Raw genomic sequence first — 21,189 nt, 5'->3', positions numbered from 1 at the left:
GTGATTTGAACATTTGAATTTGTGTTCGTACTGCAGTTGACCTAAAGAGAGCAGCTGTCATCTGTCATGAATGAAACAGCTTCATAGTCTTTTCAAACACACAGTATCATTATTTCTGTTACAAACATTCAAATTACAGAAGTACTGGGATAAAAGTTTATAGTTCAGATATAAACTCTGATGTGTACTGTAGCGATTAAAATAGAGTAAATCACCTTTTGAAAGTAATTTGACACTTTAAATGAAGATTTATCGATTACATTGTTACACCAGTAGGTGGCGAAAAGGGGCTGTTGAATGTATTTGTCTTTGAATCATACAAGAGATTCATTCAAGAACACTGATTCATCCAATAATGAAACAAGTACATCCTGAGTGAGTCAATGAATCATTTATTCATAAATTACATGTGATTTTGTTTAGTTGTCTAATGTTTTTTCTTCAGAATCAGGAGAGTACTCCAACTTCCATTTGAGGGGAAAAAAAAAAAACCCCTCAATTTATCCGGAGTCATGCAGTACTATTTTGCATACAAACAGCTCTTAAAGAGTCCAGTTTTATGTAGCCTGTTGATTTTTGTTCATGGTATTCAGCTCCAATAAATGGTTTGCAAAAAAGAGACACAGGATAAATGTTTGATATCATGATTTAATCACATTGGAATCTAAATGAATCGGAAACGATAAGCAGAATCGGAATTGATAAAATTCAAACGATACCCAACCCTAGGCGATACCCCTTTGGGGTAGGGCCGTGCTTGTTTTGGTGATTTGAAAGATCAGCATTGGCTACCAGAAATCACTTACCCCACCTTTATCATCTTATGCAGGATTATTATTGTTAACTAAAATTAAAACCATAAAAAAAATAAAAAATTGTTACTGAGAATAAAATAAACTAACAGAAATCAAATAATATATATATATATGTATAAAACTAACTGGTTTTATTTCTTATTTTCATTTAGTTTAACTTTAAGTACTAAAATAACACTAATAATTAAATATTAATGATTAACTATGTAGACAAGCTAGTAAAAATGACAACATAACAAAATTACTAAAACTGTAATTAAAATGAAAGCGAAAACAGAAAATATAAAAATAAAACTAATAGTTTGAAATTGTATCAAAATAATGATTTTCCTTTTTCTTCTTTAGGCAGAGTATTCCAAACAAGTCACTCCCATCTGTGTCTTTTGGGATATCGTGTAAGAGAACGTAATACTGTTATATAACCGCTAACAGGTGTCATGTCATATTACAGCCTCTTGTTTGGGTCTGATGTAGTGTCTCATGTCCAAAGGGAGGGTCATACAAGTGCTTGGTCCAAGAAAGGGTGCAGAGTACTGCCTTCTCCTCCTGATGTCACTTCCTGCTTCTGCAACCACACCACCAATTTTGCTGTCCTCATGAATTATATGGAGCACAAGGTATGTTTAGTCTTTGTGCTTTCAACTTTAACAAAAATCTAACAAATAATCTGTTTACATTTTATATATGAAGAGTTCATCAGTAAAAACAGATAACTCCGTTTTTAACAACTTTCAAATATCATGGTTTTTCATTGTGCATTTCAATTAATCTCAAATCAAACTGCAGTCGAGTTATTTTGATTAGGTAAAAAATAACTAACAAATACAGCTAACTAACACAAGACGACAATAAAAACACGATAGCATAATAAAAACACGATTTTTTGACTTATCTGTTTTTGTAAATATACTTCATATATTGTTTTTATTATACTATATTTATTTGTTACTTAAATTTCTGTTTATATACACACACACAAACTAATATATAAATATGTTATAAAAATATACAAATGTGTGTGTATGTGTGTGTGTGTGTGTGTGTGTGTGTGCATATATATATGTATGTGTGTGTGTGTGTGTGTCTGTATGTGTAGAATACGATATAATACTCAATTGGTTATTATTATTATTATGAATTATTAATACAAACTAATTCAACAATAAAAATAATAATGATTGTTATTATATATGCACAAACTATATATATATAAAATACAGTATTACTACTGTATACAGTACTAATAAAAATATGGTATATAAAATATATTTGATATTAAATATTAAGAAAACAATATATATAATTTTTTTCATTAAAAAAAAAATTATACTAATATGAATATGGTACAATATGTAAGTCTAAAAGTTAAGTTATTGCTTTAAAAGTGTTAATAAGCTAGTTTGATCTTTTACATAAATATGCTGTCCTCACGATCACATTTTCTGTTATAACACAATCTGTCCAATAGAGGTCACTGTTAGCTTACAAACGCAAGCGAGACTTAATCATAGTCTTTGTGGTTTTGTATTGAGCATTATGTGAGAAGTTTGTCTGCAGAACTTATTAAAGAGCAAATCTGATCTCGCATTAATGCCTAAGCGCAGTAGTAGCATCAGTCTTCGTATACACGGTAGTTAATGTATATTTCCCGACACTTTTATTGAGAGACAGACAGAGCGTTAGGAATACGAGATGGTTGTGTTTTGATGGGTCTTTTCCCTGCAGTGGAGTGCTAAAGAGGAGAGCATTCTGACGAAGCTGACGTTTATCGGATCCGGAGCATCTCTCTGCGCACTGGTGGTGACCTTGATGCTGTTTACCATGTTAGAGTAAGTGCTTTTCACCGATCCACTGCCTGCATGACAAGAGCGGTGTGCTTCTGTTGGGGAAGCACTGCATGATGTGCTCTGGCAGCATTTGATTCGTGCTCTTTTATGATGTCTAACTTCCAGTGTTGGGTGCAGAAGGGTCACCACAGCATAACATTTGCTTGACTCTCAGCAGCACGCCGTCAATAGCGCTCAGTTGTGAGGCTGAATAAGTATTGAAAACCACTAATCGGCTAATTAGTGCTCTGTGCCAAATGAGCCTGAAGCTGAAGTTTTATGGTGGCATTACAGGGGAGTTAATTAAAGGGAAGGGTCACACAAAGAGAGGTCAATCAGAGCAGTATCAGCCAAGCTGGTTTCTTTAAGAGATTGATGGCCTGTTTGCTGCTAATCAACCCACACACATACTTCATCTGGGTTACCAAAACAAAATATTTTTTTTGCATTATTTATCATTGTCAAAATGTGTTTGAATGATTGCGAAAAATGCATATATGACAAAGTGTTTTTTTGTTTTTTTTTAAACAGCATCCCGAAATCAGATCGGACATCAGTTCACAAAAATCTTTTTGTGTCTCTGACTTGTGCTCAAATTGTCCTTCTCTGCAGTGGTTCTGCTGTTCATAATAAGGTTTGGTGTTTTTCACAGATATTTATTTGGTAGCATAACATTCAAAATTAGGTTGTAATTGTTGGAATATATTAAAACAGAATGTTAAATTAATTAATGATTAAGATGCTAAATCATTGCTTTTTGTAATTATTTGTTATTACTTATACAGCGGTGTTATTTTAGCATTATTTATATGTTTGATTATAGTATTTATTAATATTTTGAAATAGCTTTTATTTTTATATTTTCAGTTTTTATTTTAATTAATTTTATTTATAATTATTTTATTGTAATTTAATTATTGTACTTTTAGTCCTAATAATTTTATGTGGCTTTGACATATATATATTTTTTTATGTATATTTCTGTATAGGATTAATTTATTTATTTAAGTTAGTACTTCAACCTAAACTTATTTATTTCAGTTAATTGTGAAGAGAACATTTCTATTTTTTTCTATTTATGTTTTTTCTAATATTTAATCTAATATTTAATTTATTTAAACTTTATTTCAGTTATGTAACATTTTATCATAAAATGATTCAAAATGGCGCCTGAACTGTATTTGCGCTGTAGCACGATACTACGATATTTCTTCAAAAGCAGATCGTGGAGACATTTTTATCGTCCACGATCAAAAATCAAAAATCGTCATATCGCACACCCCTAATTCAAATCAAAATTAGCATCTATTAATGTTAGTTACTGGACCTGAGCTAACATAGACTAACAATGAACAGTTGTCATTTTATTAACTACTGTTAAGAAAGATTAATAAATACTGTAACAAATGTTTTGCTCATTGTTATTGTTAGTTAATGCATTAAATATAGTTAACAAATTGAACCTTAATGTAAAGTGTTACCAAAATAATTAATAATAAAATTATATACAGTATATAAAATGAATATAAAAATACAATTACAATATAATACAAATACAATTTTAGATAATAATAATTTCAATAAATAAATAAGTAGTTCAGTAATTTTAGTACTTCAGCTTATTCAATTTCAGTACGTCTTAATTTTTTTTTCTTTTTAAAGATTTATTTAATATCCAAGAAACTTCAAATTCAGGAACTTAAAATTGAATTTTTTATTATTTTAGTTTACAACAACGCTTTTTAAAACTGTGATATAAATGTATTAATAATATTGATGTAACGGTCTGTTTAATCAGAATCAGATTGTATACGCCATGCAAGGTCAAGTGTTACAAAGTTTTTACTATGTTTAAGGGTGTCAAGTTCAAAATCACACATCCTCTATTGCTTTATTAAATGCTATCAGGGCTATTGAATTTTTAAAAAGGAAACCAAGTCTATTTCTAGAACAAACTTAGTAGCAGCATCTGACAGTGTCTTAAAACAACATTAGTGCTGTAGCCATATTTGGCATTGGATAAGCTGGATAAGTACGGCTGTGTGGCTGTTTGATCTTTTGACCCTTGACCGCCTGCTCTCTGACCTTTGCCCTGTAGGTGGCCTGCACGCTTGTGGCAGCTCTGATGCATTTGTTCTTCATGGCAGCGTTCAGCTGGATGCTGGTGGAGGGCCTACTGCTCTGGAGCAAAGTAGTCAGCGTTAATTTGAGCGAGGACCGACACATGAAGTACTACTACCTGATTGGCTGGGGTAATGCGACTCCGCCCCCAATCTCCTCTTCAATCTGTTGTACTGCGCAGTTATTGATTTGGTTCAAGAGTACAGGAATGCAGGTTTCCTGTTAATTTGATGGCAGTGAATATTCACATATACTTGATTTTATTTTACACTACGTTTTCTTAAATTAGACATTAAAACTAATAAATTAACATCCAAACTGTAGAAAATTAAACATTGATAGTCAACACCTGCCATGTAAGCTGAGACATTTATATTCAATCTTACACAGCAAAGTATTTGCAAAGTGTCACTGTTACCGCAAACCTTTTATTTGAAAGAAAAATAGCATAAGCATACTTTTCAAGCTTTAAAAGGACACGTTGTGATATAGAAATGTGTGTGGTTAAACAGGTCTGCCCGTGCTGATCGTGACTATCACACTGGCCTCTGCTGCTGGGAATTACTCAGCGGACGGCCACTGCTGGCTCAGTGTTCAGAATGGCGTCATATGGGGATTTGCAGGACCAGTCATCTTCATTATTATGGTACGTCTTTACTTCTATCATTCTCTTTTATCGTAGTAATAATAATAATAACAGGCAGTAAATAAATTAAATGAAAAACATATGAGAAAAATGTTTTTATGTATGTTTAATAACAATAATAATATAATAAAGTAAATACATACACGTATAAAAAATATAATATAAACTTTTTTATATTATATATACAACAAAACACATTTTATATCATGTGTGCATATTTTTTTTAGAATGTTTCAATAGGCAGTATTTTGTATAATAATATAGTGTGTTATTTTTGGTATATACAGTTAAAGATATAAATTAAAAAATATATAATTTGTAATTTTTATTATTACATTAATATGAGCTTTATAATAATAATAATGTAGTAACTGTTACATTCATATATAACATCTGTATAAAGTTTATATTATTTCACGTATTTTTATATAATGCAAAAAAAAATACACACTTGTGGCAAAATGTTCTTTTATTTTTTTAGATATGTTCACTTACGTATATATTTAATATGTATAACAACAACAGCAACAAACAAAATAAATAACATGATAAATGTTTTTGCTATGTGTGTTTAATAACAAAATAAATATATAAACATATAACATATAAAAATCTATAATATAAAAGGTTTTTATTACACATATATTTAATTGTATTTTTATAATGTTACAATATGCAATATTTTTTATAATAATATAGTGTGTTATTTTTTTGGTATACAGTTAAAAAATTAAATGCCAAAAATATTATTTATAAATATTTGTTATTGCATTAATATATAAGCTATGTAATATTAATGTTGTAATTATTTCTTTGACATATAACATTTATATAAATTTTATATTGTATTTTTATATAATACAGTGCCCTCTATAAGTATTGAAACAGTGAAGACAAAATTGCTATGTTGGCTGTGGAGTCAAGACATTGACAAATATGATTAAAATATGAATATGAGACAAAACTACAGAATGTCACATTTTATTATTGGGTGATTCAACACATATATGTTTTACCAGCTAAGAAGTTCAGCTGTGTGTGTGTGTGGCATTTTTGGTATACACCTAAAAATTTAAATGACGATTTTAAAATAATATTTATTATTAAGTTAATATAAAAGCTATATTATAACAATGTAGTAATTATTACTTTAATATATAACATGTATAAAGTTTATATTGTTTTATGCATTTTTACATAATACAAGAAATGACAACACACACACATGTAGTAATACTTTTTTTTTTATATATGTTCACTTACATATATATGTGTATTTTTAATAATAATAATTATATTAATGCTTTTTATAGATTCTAATATTTATGTCAATTAATATAAAAAAAAAAAAGGTGAATATCATGATTCTGACCCGTGTGGTCGTGATCACCATCGCCACAGCAAAGAGGAGATCTTTGATGATGACTCTGAACACCAGCCCAGAAGAGCAGGTCTTTGCGCAGATAAGGTAGGACATCTCTCTCCCTCTGTACTCTTTCTCATGTGGCCACATGGAGGCACCCTTTCACAGCTGTGCTCGTGATCGGTGGTCCTGTCTGCTTGTGGAGTCTGACTGATCCTAGTCATTTTGGCTCTCTATTAAAATGATCTGTTTGCACATTACAGCCTCTTTCAACATCAAATATTTTGTTTGTTTTTTGGGCTATTAATAGAACGATTCAACTTTTTTTCCCCCTCAAAAGTAAACTTTCAGACAGCTCGGTCACTGCAGGACCTCAGCGTTCTATTTTTTAAAAACAGGCCTTTATACCGATTCTCATGTTGGTTTATAGATTCAGCTTCTCCTTGAGACCATAAATAACCACAACGCAAATTAAGCTGCCACATGTACCCAACATTTCGACGCGTCTGGACCTCCAGCATCAGTCGCTGAGGTGGGGGCCCTCAGAGGGCCCCTGTGTGTGACTCTTGAAAGCCGGTGGTGGGATCCAAGGAAAATCAAACACTCGCTTCCTCCGCTTGGCAGGGCCCGTTCGGACCGCAGCTGGTTCGCTTTAGCGGTTACCTGAATAGGGAGGTAATTTTATACTAAACAGAATTAAAAGCGATTTAGCGTGGAAATTGTCACAATGTGAGAATAAGCAGCAGCTCCTGTTGTGACCCATGAAATCTGTCTGTCTGTGTACGACTGTATCTGCAGGAATATAATAAAATAAAGTGTTTTTCATATAATTCGTCTGCTTTTAGGTCGGCAGTGAAAGCCGTGCTGGTCCTGTTGCCGATCCTGGGCCTGACGTGGCTGTGTGGCGTCCTGGTGCCGTCCTCCGTGGTTATCGCGTACGTCTTCAGCCTCCTGAACTCGCTGCAGGTAAGAGTGTTTCTCGACGGCTGAGGTAAACCGTGGGGAGTGAAGAGATAATTGCTGTTTAACATGGAGGCGGCACGGACTGAGAGCATCTGTGTGTGAAGTGAAGTTTTATTCAGACTTCTCATAAACGTTGGCGTTCGTGCGATCCGTGAAAATCTCTGAAAAGTTCAGTGCTTTTCCAGCATTTCTTGTTTAGCCACTGTCAGAATCTGGGTGAAATAATTTTTGGCAAAAGACAGGATTCCGAACAGATCCTCTGTTACTTCCTTTTTCCGTTAAATCGTTATTAACGGTTGTTGAGTTCGGCTTTAACCCAGCCAAGCTGCTTTGAACATTCTGGGAAATTTAGATTAATTTAGTCATTTACTTTAGTAATTTAATTTATTTTTAAATAAGAAAAACATTATTAATTTAATATAAATACCACATTTCAGCAGGCACTAGATCAAAATATACCGAGTATTGTTGTGAATGATTCAAATATCACATCATTTACAGGCCTGTCCTGTTTTTAATTTCCTGCTGTTTTGTGGAAAATGTGTGCAGTGGCTTTCAAAACACAAAGCGGTTTGTTTTTATTTATAAATATTTGTAATCTTGTTCCGTGCATGATTAACAATTCTGAAACTTTTCAAGAATGTAGGTTAATTTGATCATTTATTTTATTCATTTTAAAATGTTAATTATTATTTGAAATAATTATTAAAATATATATTTATTATACATTTAATATGAGCGCAAGATCAAAATATTCTAAGTCTGTAGTTGTCTTTTCCGTTTTTTAATATTCTGTTGTTTTGTAGTATTTGAAAAAACAAAGCAGTATATTTTTATTATCATTTTGTGGATGACTGACACTTCTGAGATCATGCAAAATAATTTTCAAAATTATATTTATAATTAACGCAGTTCTATTATAATTTAAAATCATTTGGAATATTTGTTTTTTAAAAAATTAACCACGTTTAAGCAGGTGCAAAATCAAAATAGAGAATACAGATGTGTTAATTTGCAATTTAGTTTATAAATATTTTTTAATAATGTTGAAATCGACAAATGTTTTACAGTACTGCCATTAATCCAAACGATCTCATTTGTAGATACGCTGTGCAAATAGCTTTATAGAGAATATCACTGTGTTATTTCGATCAAAGAAAGAAAAGTGTGCCATTCTTTATTGGTTACAAGCCTGTGCGGTTTGAGTCGTGTGTTTGCGATCTGTGCAGCTCCTTAATCAGTTGTTTCTGTAATAGAGCTGTATATATCACAAGAAAATCAATAGAGATTTAGCCTGACTCGCATCATTAAACCACACTATAAATAGTGCATTTTCCGCACTAATTAAAAAATGTCTCAACACAGTCATAATTGATGTAAGCCTTTCTGATACAAAGTCGCAGTTTAGTTGGTTTACTCGTGTTCATTTTCTGTTGTTTGTTTGTCCACATCTCAAGCCATAGGAGAAGTTGCACATTAAAGGCATGTGTGTAAAGTGTCTCCTCTGAGGATATGTCAACTAAACGTGTGTGTTTGAAGGTCATACGTTAAAGTTTGTGGATGTTGTTTTCCTTAGATGTATTTTTATTGTAATCATGCGTTAGTTCATACCATAAATAATATTTACATATGAATTCCTGTCTGCTTTTCTACAGTATTTACTAGTTATGTAGTATTCAAGTGATTAAACTATAATTATTTGTGTCCTTCAGCCCTGCAAACTGCTATATCATCAAATAGCTTGACAGATTGATAGTATAAGTTTGATTTTACATGAATCAAGTAAGGCTTGTTTTAGAATATTGAAAAAGTTAAAAACAGGGATATGTATTTTGTACTATAATTAATTTTGGTGGGAAAAAATGATTTATTTGCCTTTTTTACTGAATTATTAAATTAATCTGTATGATAATGTATAATAATAACTAAAGAGTTTGAAATCTAATGTTTTTTTAAAAATATGCTATCAAAGCAAATATATAAAAAATATTTCTGTCTTGTGGAAAATGTGTACAGTAGCTTTCAAAACACAAAGCGGTATATTTGTATTTATAAATGTTTTTAATTGGGTTCTGTGCATGATTAACAATTCTAAAAATGACCAAAAAAAATTCGATTCATCATTTAAAATCAGTAATATTGTGAAATATTATTACTGTTTGTTTTCTATTTTAATATATTTTAAAATGTAATTTATTTCTGTGATGCAGCGCTGAATTTTTAGCATCATTACTCCAGTCTTCAGTGTCACATGATCCTTCAAAAATTATTCTAATATGCTGATTTGCTGCTCAAGAATAATTTATTATTATTAAATAAAATATTATAACATTTTTGTGGAAACCGTGATATATGTAAGTTTTCAGGATTCTTTAACAAACAGAATGTTTAAAATAACAGCATTTATTTGAAATAGAAATCTTTCGAATGTCACTTTTGATTAATTTAATGTGTCCTTTCTGAATAAAAATATTAATGTCTTTAAAAAGAAAAAAGGTACTGACCCTGAAAACACACACACACACACACACATATTTGTTTGCACCCCACACACACTTTTTTTCTAAAAATATCAAATAAATCTAAACTGAATGAGCAACCAGACACTATTTAACTCTTTTTTTTTTTTTTTTTTTTTTTTTAATTATTTGGTATACGTAAATAAACCTTCCGATTTTTTTTAGAAAATTAAGTCAGCTCTAATTTTTAAATGATTATGAATGCCACTACAGATTTTGGCTCCGAATCAGTCCAAACAGAAAATGAGTCAGAGATTTTTTGGGAGATGCGGAATCCACAGGAAATCACCGCAGGCCTCTGTGTGATCGTTTCAAAGCTTGGATATTTTGCCAGCCTCTTCCTTTTCAAATGTGACAGGTGAAAATATAGCTCCCATGTGTTAAAGACCAACCTGTTTTCTCACTAAATTCCACCCTTTGTTTTGCCCACGGCTCCTTTTTATCTGTGAAAACGGCTGCGAACAATGACAATAAAACCGTGCGTTTTACCCAACTGCATTGTAAATTAAACCTTGTTAGAAAAACCAACCATTCCAGCAGTAACGACACGACAAACTTCTTCGAAAGTTTTATGAAGTCGTTGACAATTCTCGTCAATAAACATTTTTATGCCGTGCACTTTCAGTGTTTGTTTTGACGTGCATCGAGAATGTATCCAGAGTGCTTGAGTCGTTCAGAGCCGCAGACCTTGTGTTTAAGCGCTTCATATAGACATTGTGAGCTCTTAAATACTTAGCCCGTGGTTTAAATAGCCCGTGGTTTTTAAAAGGAAGCAGAGACGGCGTGCGCTCATATGAATGCAGACGGCATGGGGTGGTGAATGAAACATTCTAGCATCTGAAGCTGCTTTGATGGAGTATATATTCATAATTTCATTGGCACGGCTGCTTTCTAAGCAACGCCCTTGAAAATTTGAAGAATATAACAGGCGCACTTTATCCAGAGGGCATTCTGAGTCCTAGATGGCCTTATGTGAAATTCCTGTCGGGATTTTTTTTTCCCTTCCATGTTTCATTATATTTTCAATAGGCGGCAATAACAACATAAAACTTAAGCCAGAGGACTTTATTGTTAAATCAATAAAAGGAATAATGTTGACAAGCCTTTTTTATTGGCCACACTTTGTCAACAACACGACAAATCATTCTTATTTAGAGCGCTGAGTATATAGTTATGTAAAAAAGCATGAAACAGCTTTATTTTGGAGAAATGAAATTCATGTAAAAAATTCTTCAATCATTTTTGAAGGCTTTTAGCTTTTGTGTGGATATTGAGAATGACCCATGGAAATGAACTAGAGATGTTTTGATTATTCTAGTTATTTAAGACTTTTTTTGAGAATCACTTTTTATGTGATTTCCAGTAAAACACACTTAAATAGATAAAAATAGTTTGAATATTATTCTTGAGTAGGTTAGAGTGAATTTTGATTTCGGAAAGCATTTTATTTGCTGTTTTTCTTTTTAGAAATGTTAAATAAATTAAGTGTAGCTAAACTGTGAATTCTTTGGTTTTTTTTTATCAGAATCAATACATAAATTAAATTACGTTAAGCATAAAATAGCTTTATTTATATAGTAACTAATGTATATTTCAAAGTGATTTTTCAATCCATTTTTGGATTTTGGAATTTTCAAAAGCATTTTCTCTTTAAGAAATTGTTAAATAACATGCATATTTTTATATTTCCATGTGTGAACTCGTGAAAGCTGTTTTGGTTACCAGTGACTTTCATTGTATGAACAAAAAATACTGAGATGTTTCTCAAATTATCTTCTTTTATGTTCCATAGTTTACATTAGGCTGTAGTAGCCTAAATGTTTGTGCATTAAATTTTGTTGAATCAAGTAAAATATTCCTTTAAAATTTAAAGCTAAATGAAGTAAATTTGTACTTGATACTGTCTAATTTAACACAAAAATAGCTTTAAATAATCTTTTATGGGTATTTTCAGTCAAATTTATTTTCCAATTAATTATTATAAGCACCCCCCCCCATATAGGCATGAACTAGATATTTTTTGATTGAGTCACTTTTTTTTTTTTTTTTTTTTAACATGATTTCCAGTTAAACCTGCTCAAACTGTTCAAATGCCATTCTTGAGTGGGTTGGGCAAATTGTGACATTGCGACGTGTTGTTACGGTTAGATGGTCCAGGCAGGCAAGAAGTCGAGGGTTTCACGAAATGCAGGTATTTTAATAATCCACATCAAGCACGAATACACAAGTTCAGAACAACGCCAACAAGGCCATGGCGGATCCGGGGACACTGGAGGCCATGGCGGATCCGGGGACACGGGAGGCCATGGCGGATCCGGGGACACTGGAGGCCATGGCGGATCAGGAGACACGGGAGGCCATGGCGAATCTGGGGACACGGGAGGCCATGGCGGATCAGGGAGCTTGGTGGCCTTGGCCTCTGGCCTGGCCACCCCGGGCCGTGGCTATATAGCCCCCCAAAAAAAATTTATTGGGGAAGTTCCCTGTGGGACGCTCTGGAGGAGCGGGCTCTGTGGGGCGCTCTGGAGGAGCGGCTGGAGGAGCGGGCTCTGTGGGGCGCTCTGGAGGAGCGGGCACTTGAGGGCGCTCTGGAGGAGCGGGCTCTGGGGGACGCTCTGAATGAGCGGACACTCGGGGGCGCTCTTGAAGCGCGGATTCTTGAGGGCGCTCTTGCAGCGCGGATACTTGAGGGCGCTCGGGAGGCGCGGAGCTGGACGGGACCAGCGGAGACGCAGGAGGGCGCTCTTGCAGCGCGGACTCTCGGCGGTGCTCTGACAGCGCGAATTCTCGGGGGTGCTCTGGAAGTGCGACTTCTCGGGGGTACTCTGGGAGCGCGTATCCGTACGGGACCAGCGGGGACGCAGGAGAGCTGGGCGGAACCAGTGAAGACGTAGGAGAGCTGGGCGGAACCAGCGGAGACAAAGGAGGGTTCTTGCGAGGAGCAGGCACTGGAGGGCACTTGCGAGGAGCAGGCACTGGAGGGCACTTGCGAGGAGCAGGCACTAGAGGGCACTGGCGAGGAGCAGGCACTGGAGGGCACTGGAGAGAGTACGGGAGCCGAGAACTCCGTGGGCAGAGCCTCATCCAGTAGCCCCGCGTTTTGTGTCGGCGGAACTGTCTTCGCCGCGGGCGGAACCATCATCGCCTCGGACGGCGGCACAATCATCGCCTCGTACGGCGGCACCATCTTCGCCGCGGGCGGAATAATCATCGCCTCGGACGGCGGCACAATCATCGCCTCGGACGGTGGCACCATCTTCGCCGCGGGCGGAATCATCATCGCCCTGGACGGCGGAAACATCGTGGGCAGAAACATCATCCTCGCCGCGAGCGGAGGAAGCCCGCGGAACATCCCCGAACCTCCCCCGCGGGGAACCAAAACCAGCCGCCTCCTCATCTTCAGTTCGGTCGAGTCTTCTGTTACGGTTAGATGGTCCAGGCAGGCAAGAAGTCGAGGGTTTCACGAAATGCAGGTATTTTAATAATCCACATCAAGCACGAATACACAAGTTCAGAACAACGCCAGAGTATAACAAAACTTTGACATGATTCTGACCGACATAACTTCAAGACACGACAACCTAGACAAGGAAACTCAAGACTTATAAAGACCAGGGAACAAAAGAGCAAACGAGATAATTAACACAAAACAGGTGACAGGACTAAACGATGATTACTAATTAACTAAACCAGGACAGGAACTACCAAATAAGGTAAACACAGAACTGAACAGAAACTGACACGTAACATGTTTTTATCTGCTCTGTTTTTTCTTTGAAGAAATGTTAAATAACATTTGTCTAACATTTCTACAACTTATGGTACTGTGAAATCAGCATTTAACAGAATCAATACATGAGTGAAATGCCATAATTAGGCTTACCCGTAGGGTGATAATTTGTGAATTTTAGAAGACGACACAAAGTTTAATGTATCTGCGAATAACATTACAAATTGAAAACAACATGATCACATTCATAGAACCCCAAAACCCACTGATTATTTACAAACTCCTGAACCATAAACACCACCATGTGCTTCTCTATCAGGCTGGAAATAAATAGCTTTGGGTGAGGATGGGATGGGGGGAAGTGGAGGTGCTTCATTTGGCCATAAATCGCACGACCCTCCGTCATCCAATCTCAGTGCAATGTCATTCAAAAACTCAGTGCTATCCATTACCCGGATATAATAGGCCCTCCACCATGCATTGTCCATAGCATTATACGCTCATAATTTCCCTCTTTCAATAACTTTGAGGATAGAGAGTTTAAAGGGGGTTTGGGGTCACAAAATCGGGATGCAGAAGTTTTTTGTGCGTTAAACTAAGGTGGATCCTTCAACCAAAGAATTATTTATTGATTTATTTTAATGTTATCTACTTAATTAATTACATAAATTATTTAGCATAACATACAGGATTTTATTATTTTAATTATTGAAAATATATATATTTTTTTCAGTTGGTACTGTGAATAATTTTTTTAAGGAACTTGAATGAAAAATTAAATGACATTTTATTAGACTTATTGGTCTTTTTTTCTTCTAAAGGTTCTTAAAGCAAGAAATATAAATGTGAAGTGAAAAGCAGTGGATTCCATATTCAAACACCGTTTCAACAGTCTCCACAAACACCTCCTGAACTCTTTAACAGAGTGTTTTGGGAAATTATTTTGACATGGATGCACAAGGGTCCACAGGGGGGCAACTTGGAAGAGCGCCGCGAAACCCTCACAAAGAGACGGCCGTCTAATTTTAAAAACTTTCTGTAACAAACAAAAACAGGACAGGAATCCCTCAGTCAAGACAGGTGTCCAGCTCGTCTCACACTCCCTTTGGCCTCCATGGTCAGCCGGTCCCCAAACCCCCAGCCAGGGAAATGTTTTTCAAGTGGAATTGTTTAAGACGGAAAACACAGAAAAATGTCTGTTAAAAATTCAAGCTGCTACTGATGATCACAAATATCCTGCTGATTGAGTCTCAGCAAGCAGAAACACAAAGCTTTTAGATGTGATAATAGTTGTGCCCTTGTGCACAGTTTGAGTTATGACCCTTCTAGCAGTATAGGATTGTTTATGAGTTTGTATTTATTAATATTTTGAATCCTATTTTATTTGTACATTTTCTGTTTCTGATATGATTCTGAAATGATAACATGAGTTTATTAATGTATGCAAAAATGTACATTAGCATTTCAATGTTTTTTCATACCTGATCATGCTTTACTTGCAAAGACAATAAAATAATTATATATATATGTATATATATATATATATATATATATATATATACACAGTCGTGGTCAGAATTATTGGCACCCTTGGTAAATATGATCAAAAAAGGCTCTGAAAGTAAACCTGCATTATTAATCCTTTTGATATTTTATTTTAAAACACACAAAAATCTAACCTTTCATTGAACTAAAACAATTGAAAATCGGGGAAAATCTCATTATGAAATAAATGTTTTTCTCAAATATACGTTGGACACAATTATTGGTGCCTCTAGAAATTCTTATGAGTAAAATATCTCTGAAGTATATTCCCATTCATATTCACAATTTTGAGCACTCCAGGGTGATTATGAACATCAAATTATCCAGCCATGGCTTCCTGTTTCACAGAAATATAAATAGGAGGGAAAACAAAGGCCAAATTCCCTTAATCATCCATCACAATGAGAAAAACCAAAGAATATATTTCTGATGTGCGGCAAAAGATAATTGAGCTTCACAAATTAGTGAAGTGGCTTTAAGAAAAGAGCTAGAGCAATGTTTAAATTGATGAGGTTTTGGCTCAAGGTCTGGATATAAAGTCACACCAGAGGAGTTCAGCTGGGATCAGGACTTGGCTTTCTGCAGACCAGTCAAGTTCTTCCACACTGACTCAATCAATCATGTCTTTTTGAACCGTGCCTTATACACAGAGGCATTGTCAGGTTAGAATAGAAAAGGGTCGTGTCCAAACTGTTGCTATAAAATTATAAGCACACAATTCCCTAGAATATCATTATATGCTTAAACATTAAGATTTGTACTCATAGAAATTACTAAAGTAGTCAAACATGTTCATTAGAAGCGGGCGACCCAATACTTTTGGCAATATAGTGTGTGTGTGTGTGTGTGTGTGTGCATGTTTATGTGGTTTATGAGGACACAAATTAGTATAATGACATGGGTATGACAGAGGTATTACAATATGAAGGTGGTTTATGAGGACACTGCCTATGTCCCCGTAATTCAAAAGGTTTAAAAAACATACTAAATGGTGTTTTTTTGAAAATCTAAAAATGCACAAAGTCTCCTGTGAGGGCTAAGTTTAGGTGTAGGGTTGGTGTAGGGCAATAGCACACACAGTTTGTTCAGTATAAAAACCATTACGCCTATGGAGAGTCCCTATAAACCACAAAAACCAACATGTGTGTGTGTGTGTGTGTGTTACTCGCAATGATTATTCCTCGCTTTTTGGCCAGATTACAGCATCAAAGTGCCATTTTACTTTATGCGGTAGGGCCCAAGCTCACACTTCAACACCATATAAAATATTAGAAATATGGTGTTGAAGTGTGAGCTTGGGCCCTACCGCATAAAGTAAAATGGCACTTTGATGCTGTAATCTGGCCAAAAAGCGAGGAATAATCATTGCGAGTAACACGTTTCCTGTTGAGAGGAAAGGGAATTCCACGGCTCGCATGTACCACCAAAAGAGCCTGTCGCGTTTGGCACCCACTCGCATTTATTTGCTTTATAATTACCTGCCAGCTCTGTGTAGTAATAGTTTGTGTCATAGGAAAGCAAATCACTCGGCTACTCTGGCAGGAGATTGAGGATCATATGACCTGCTGGGAGCAACCTCGCAACCCCTCTTACAACAACACGACCCTCGCATGTTCAACCTCTGGTGTCAGAAACCACTCCGACACCCAAATTACATCGAAACAATGGCGGCTTGATTTATGATTTCAGCTGATATCGGTTCACGAGATGGGCGGGTTGTGTGGATGTCTTTTAAATCTGGTTTAATCTGAGTGCTGCGGACTGTTTGGTGGGCTTTGATGTATACTTTGCAGATAATTAACCAGAACTGGGTCAGGCCGGGCAAGAGAAAAGCTCTTCCTCTTCTCTTTTTTCCATAAAGGCTGTCAAACGCTGATGCCAATTTACTAGTGAGCAATTTGTTTTCTGCATGGAAATGAAATCCAAAATAAACACGGTATGTATTATTCATGGCCGTGCTTTTTTTAAATCATTATTTCATCTGAAAAAAGTCCTAATTGTGAGGCATGCTTGTTGTTGACTAGAATAAAGCATTTTAATCATTGGTTTGTCTTAAAACCAACGTCCGTGTCCCGTTTGTCGTCCGCGCACATTCTACTCTAATAATCAACAAATCAACCAGAAATCTGGGCTTAGATTTATTTATTGACGATAAATATAGGGGAATCCCAGGTTTTTCTGGTGTGAAACAATAAAAATCTAAATAAATAAATAAATAATAACAAATGCATTTAAAAGACTGAATTTCTTTCAAAAAGAACAAGTGGGTTAGGTATGATTTTTAATGAAAAATTCTTTAGATTTATTAGTTTTTATGATTACACTTATGAAGCAGTTATTATTTTTAACATTTCAAAAACTTGTAAAATCAAAGTCAGTGTGTTATAACTGGCATACAGAAAACATTAAGGTATTTTATTAAACAATAAGGTGTATGAAAAAGTATTACTTTTTTTTTTTTTTATGACTTTCTTAATGACTAAACCACTAAACATTTTGAGTCATTACATCGAAAAATAAAATATAACCAACAAGAATACAAAGATTGCATTCCTACAAACTTGAATTCTGATTTCAATTTGAAAGAAAACTTCTCCTTTTCACCATTGTTTGCGATGGAACAATTGTTTGAGTCAATAAATCTAAAATAAATAAATATAACAAACATTTGTTACCAGCAAGAATACGAATTTTGCATTCTTACAAAGTTTATTTTCTGCGCAGAAATTAAATGTAAAATAAACGGTATTATTTATGCTCATAAAAAATCTAATTAAAAAAAAAATTGTAAAGAAAATGAATACAGGAGTAGTTCATGAAACATTTCAGCCCTTTTGCCCTTCCTGTGTGGCGGGACTGTCGTTTCGTGACGTTTCCCCTGCTGCCTGGCCCCTAACGATTGTTTACAAGGATATGTTGATTCGTATTAATCTGGTTCTCGTCGTTTTGGTGGATTGTGTTAAGAGTTACCCACCCTAGGTGGGAAAAAGCACAGGGCCGCTGACAGCTCGGCACTCGGCCGCGGAGCTGGGCTTTTTACACTGTGCAGATGTGGTCTCCTGCTTTGTTTTTCTAAGTAATTATCATCATTAAGTCAAAGCATGTGCCAATCATCTGCCTTTGAGTTGGGCCCAGTTCAGGTTGAAAACCACCTTAATGCTTGAAGTGCGTCAAAACTCCACTCATTAGCCCTGGAAGAAAGGTAAGTAGTTGAGTTTGGTTCGCTGGCAGTTTTGAATTCTATGGTAGTCAGTTTTAAGGCTTTTCACCTCTTCATAACAAAAAGACTTTATGGAGAGGTCAATGACAAATAGAAGGATGAGTTTTTAAAAATGGAAATCAAAATGCAAGTGCCAGGTTTGCAATCTTTGTATTCTTGTTGTTTACAAACTTTTATTTTATTTATTTATTTTTTTGTTGTTGTTTTATTTTAGATTTAATGTCTCAAAATGTTTAAAAGGGTTATCATCAAGGCACATATTAAAATAAATAAATAAACAATTTTCATTGACACTTTATTTTTAAGATAAAAGTTTCCAGATGTTTTTAATCATAAATGACATGAATCTTTCTTGAATGTTATTTCACTCGATCTAAATTAATTGAGCTTTTTCATGAAAAGGTCAAAATGCATGATATTCTTAAACGGCACAATTTTCACATGACAATAAAATGGCTTTCTGCATGTTTGTTACACCACACTGACTTTGATTTACCAGACAAATGTTTTTAGAATATTAAAAATATTTGTAAAAATAAAACATCAGCATTGAATGTTTTGTAAATAATTATACATTTGTTTAGATTTTTTATTTGCTTTTGTTTTGTTTGTTGTAGTTTTGTTTTGTTTTCTGTGCATTGTTTGGACAGTTACACAATGAATATTTTTTTAAATGTATTTTTTTGTTTTTTTTTAAAAAGCCCCACAAAAATAAAACAAAATACATTTTGCATTCAGAAAAAAACAAGCATTTTTAATGCATTTTTGAGTCATTTAGTTGTTTTAGTCCAACATAACGCAACAAACATCATAATATTACACATAATATTCTTGCAGGAAGGATTTGTCTAGCTAAAATGATCAGACAATACGAAGACTGTTTCACACCATCGAGGAGACAAAGTCTAAAAACACAGACAGCGAAAGAGACAAAGAGACTGGAAAACGAAGACAAATGAAGTGCTCATGTCGATGAACTACCATTCGTTTTCACTTAGGACTCCCGTGAGCCATGGTCAACCCTAAACGCATGTGATGTCCGTGCCGAGTTATGCTGGATAAGGATTGATGCTCTCGGTGTAAAGTGTCTTAACCGCATGTGGCACGACTCGGGCATGTGCCATTAACCTCCAGCCCACTCGAATCTGAAGAAGAAAACAAGACGACTCCCAGACACCCGTTTAAGATGTGGTTTTTTTATTGTGCAAGAGGCATGATTTTGTTCTAAATCAAAGCTATGTTGCAATATAAAATCTGTTACAATAATATTTAGCTTCAGATAACCTTATTTACAGTACATCAAATTCTGCCCAATGCACGAGCTGCTCGAATCTGCGAGATCCGGGTCTGACCCAACTGCTCTGTCTTAGCCGTGTGAAGCCTGACATTTTTCTTGCTTTCAGTGGAAAGTATGTAATTAGTATTTGCCTGAGATTGGCAGGGCGGTCTCATGCGTTCTGACAGCGGGGGCACTCAGAAATGTCTGTTGGATGCCTAAGTATTTTTAATTAAACAGTTTGTTGGCACACGGGGCCTCCTTTTCTCCTGGAGTTCAAAGAGTGTGGCTTGACCCATGTGTTAAGAGTTTGTATCAGTTTTCTGCAGGGATGTTTGACTTGGCCCTTCGAAGCATGCAATGTGAAATTGTCTTGTTTAAAAGCTAATTTGTTTACTATTCACTCTTTTCGGCACACATGTGGCCCATGAGCTTTTGGTGTTTAGTTACTTTGGATTCTTAGTGTCCTGCCTTTTTCTTTTTCTTTAATTTTAGTCTTGAACGCACAAAAAAAAACGAATAGTGAAATGCACTGGGTGTCAAGACCATTTTTTGGGCGTTTTTATTAGGGAAAACTATTAGATTGTACATTAGATAAACTGTAGCAGATGTCATTTATTTAAATTATTAAAAGAAGTTAAGCTAAAATCAAGCTACTCTTTTGGAGAAAGTTGTTTGCAAGCTTTGAGCAAAAAAATAGCTTGAAGCTCTTTAAGAGGACATTTATTTATATATATATATATATATATATATATATATATATATATATATATATATATATATATATATATATATATATATATATAAATATTTCATTTAAGTAATAAAATGCATAATTATGTGTAATTTAGATATTTTTTTATATGATTTATGCTGTTTATTATAAATATTTTAATATAATATACAGTTTAATAAATAAAATGCATGATTATATGCAAGTTATATAATTTGTTATACAATTATATTTAATTGCGTAGTTTTTAATATATTATAATATTAATGTACTATAATAACATAATATTAACATACTGTTGCATTATTATGTTTTATGCTGTGTTTAAGTATGCCGTTTATTTAAATTTAAATAGTTTAGTTATTTTTAATATATACATTTATATAATATACATTTAATATATAGACATTGTGTAATTTAAAAAAATAAATG

At 34.4% G+C, this 21,189-nt stretch overlaps 1 protein-coding gene across 1 annotated transcript in view; it reads left to right on the top strand.

The window, feature by feature from the left end:
• LOC306875478 (adhesion G protein-coupled receptor D2) overlaps positions 1-21,189 on the top strand; it is a 91,866-nt gene that overhangs the window by 5,282 nt on the left and 65,395 nt on the right. The window contains exons 13-20 of the mRNA XM_079426089.1: positions 1,161-1,210; positions 1,306-1,432; positions 2,541-2,644; positions 3,173-3,275; positions 4,740-4,893; positions 5,275-5,408; positions 6,761-6,876; positions 7,617-7,737. Of these exons, the coding sequence (XP_079282215.1) occupies positions 1,161-1,210; positions 1,306-1,432; positions 2,541-2,644; positions 3,173-3,275; positions 4,740-4,893; positions 5,275-5,408; positions 6,761-6,876; positions 7,617-7,737 (909 nt within the window). The remainder of the gene's footprint in view (positions 1-1,160; positions 1,211-1,305; positions 1,433-2,540; positions 2,645-3,172; positions 3,276-4,739; positions 4,894-5,274; positions 5,409-6,760; positions 6,877-7,616; positions 7,738-21,189) is intronic.

Source organism: Barbus barbus (genome assembly GCF_936440315.1).
Source record: "Barbus barbus genome assembly, chromosome: 9".
Classification (NCBI taxonomy): Eukaryota; Metazoa; Chordata; class Actinopteri; order Cypriniformes; family Cyprinidae; genus Barbus; species Barbus barbus.
This window is presented reverse-complemented; position numbering and strand designations above follow the sequence as displayed.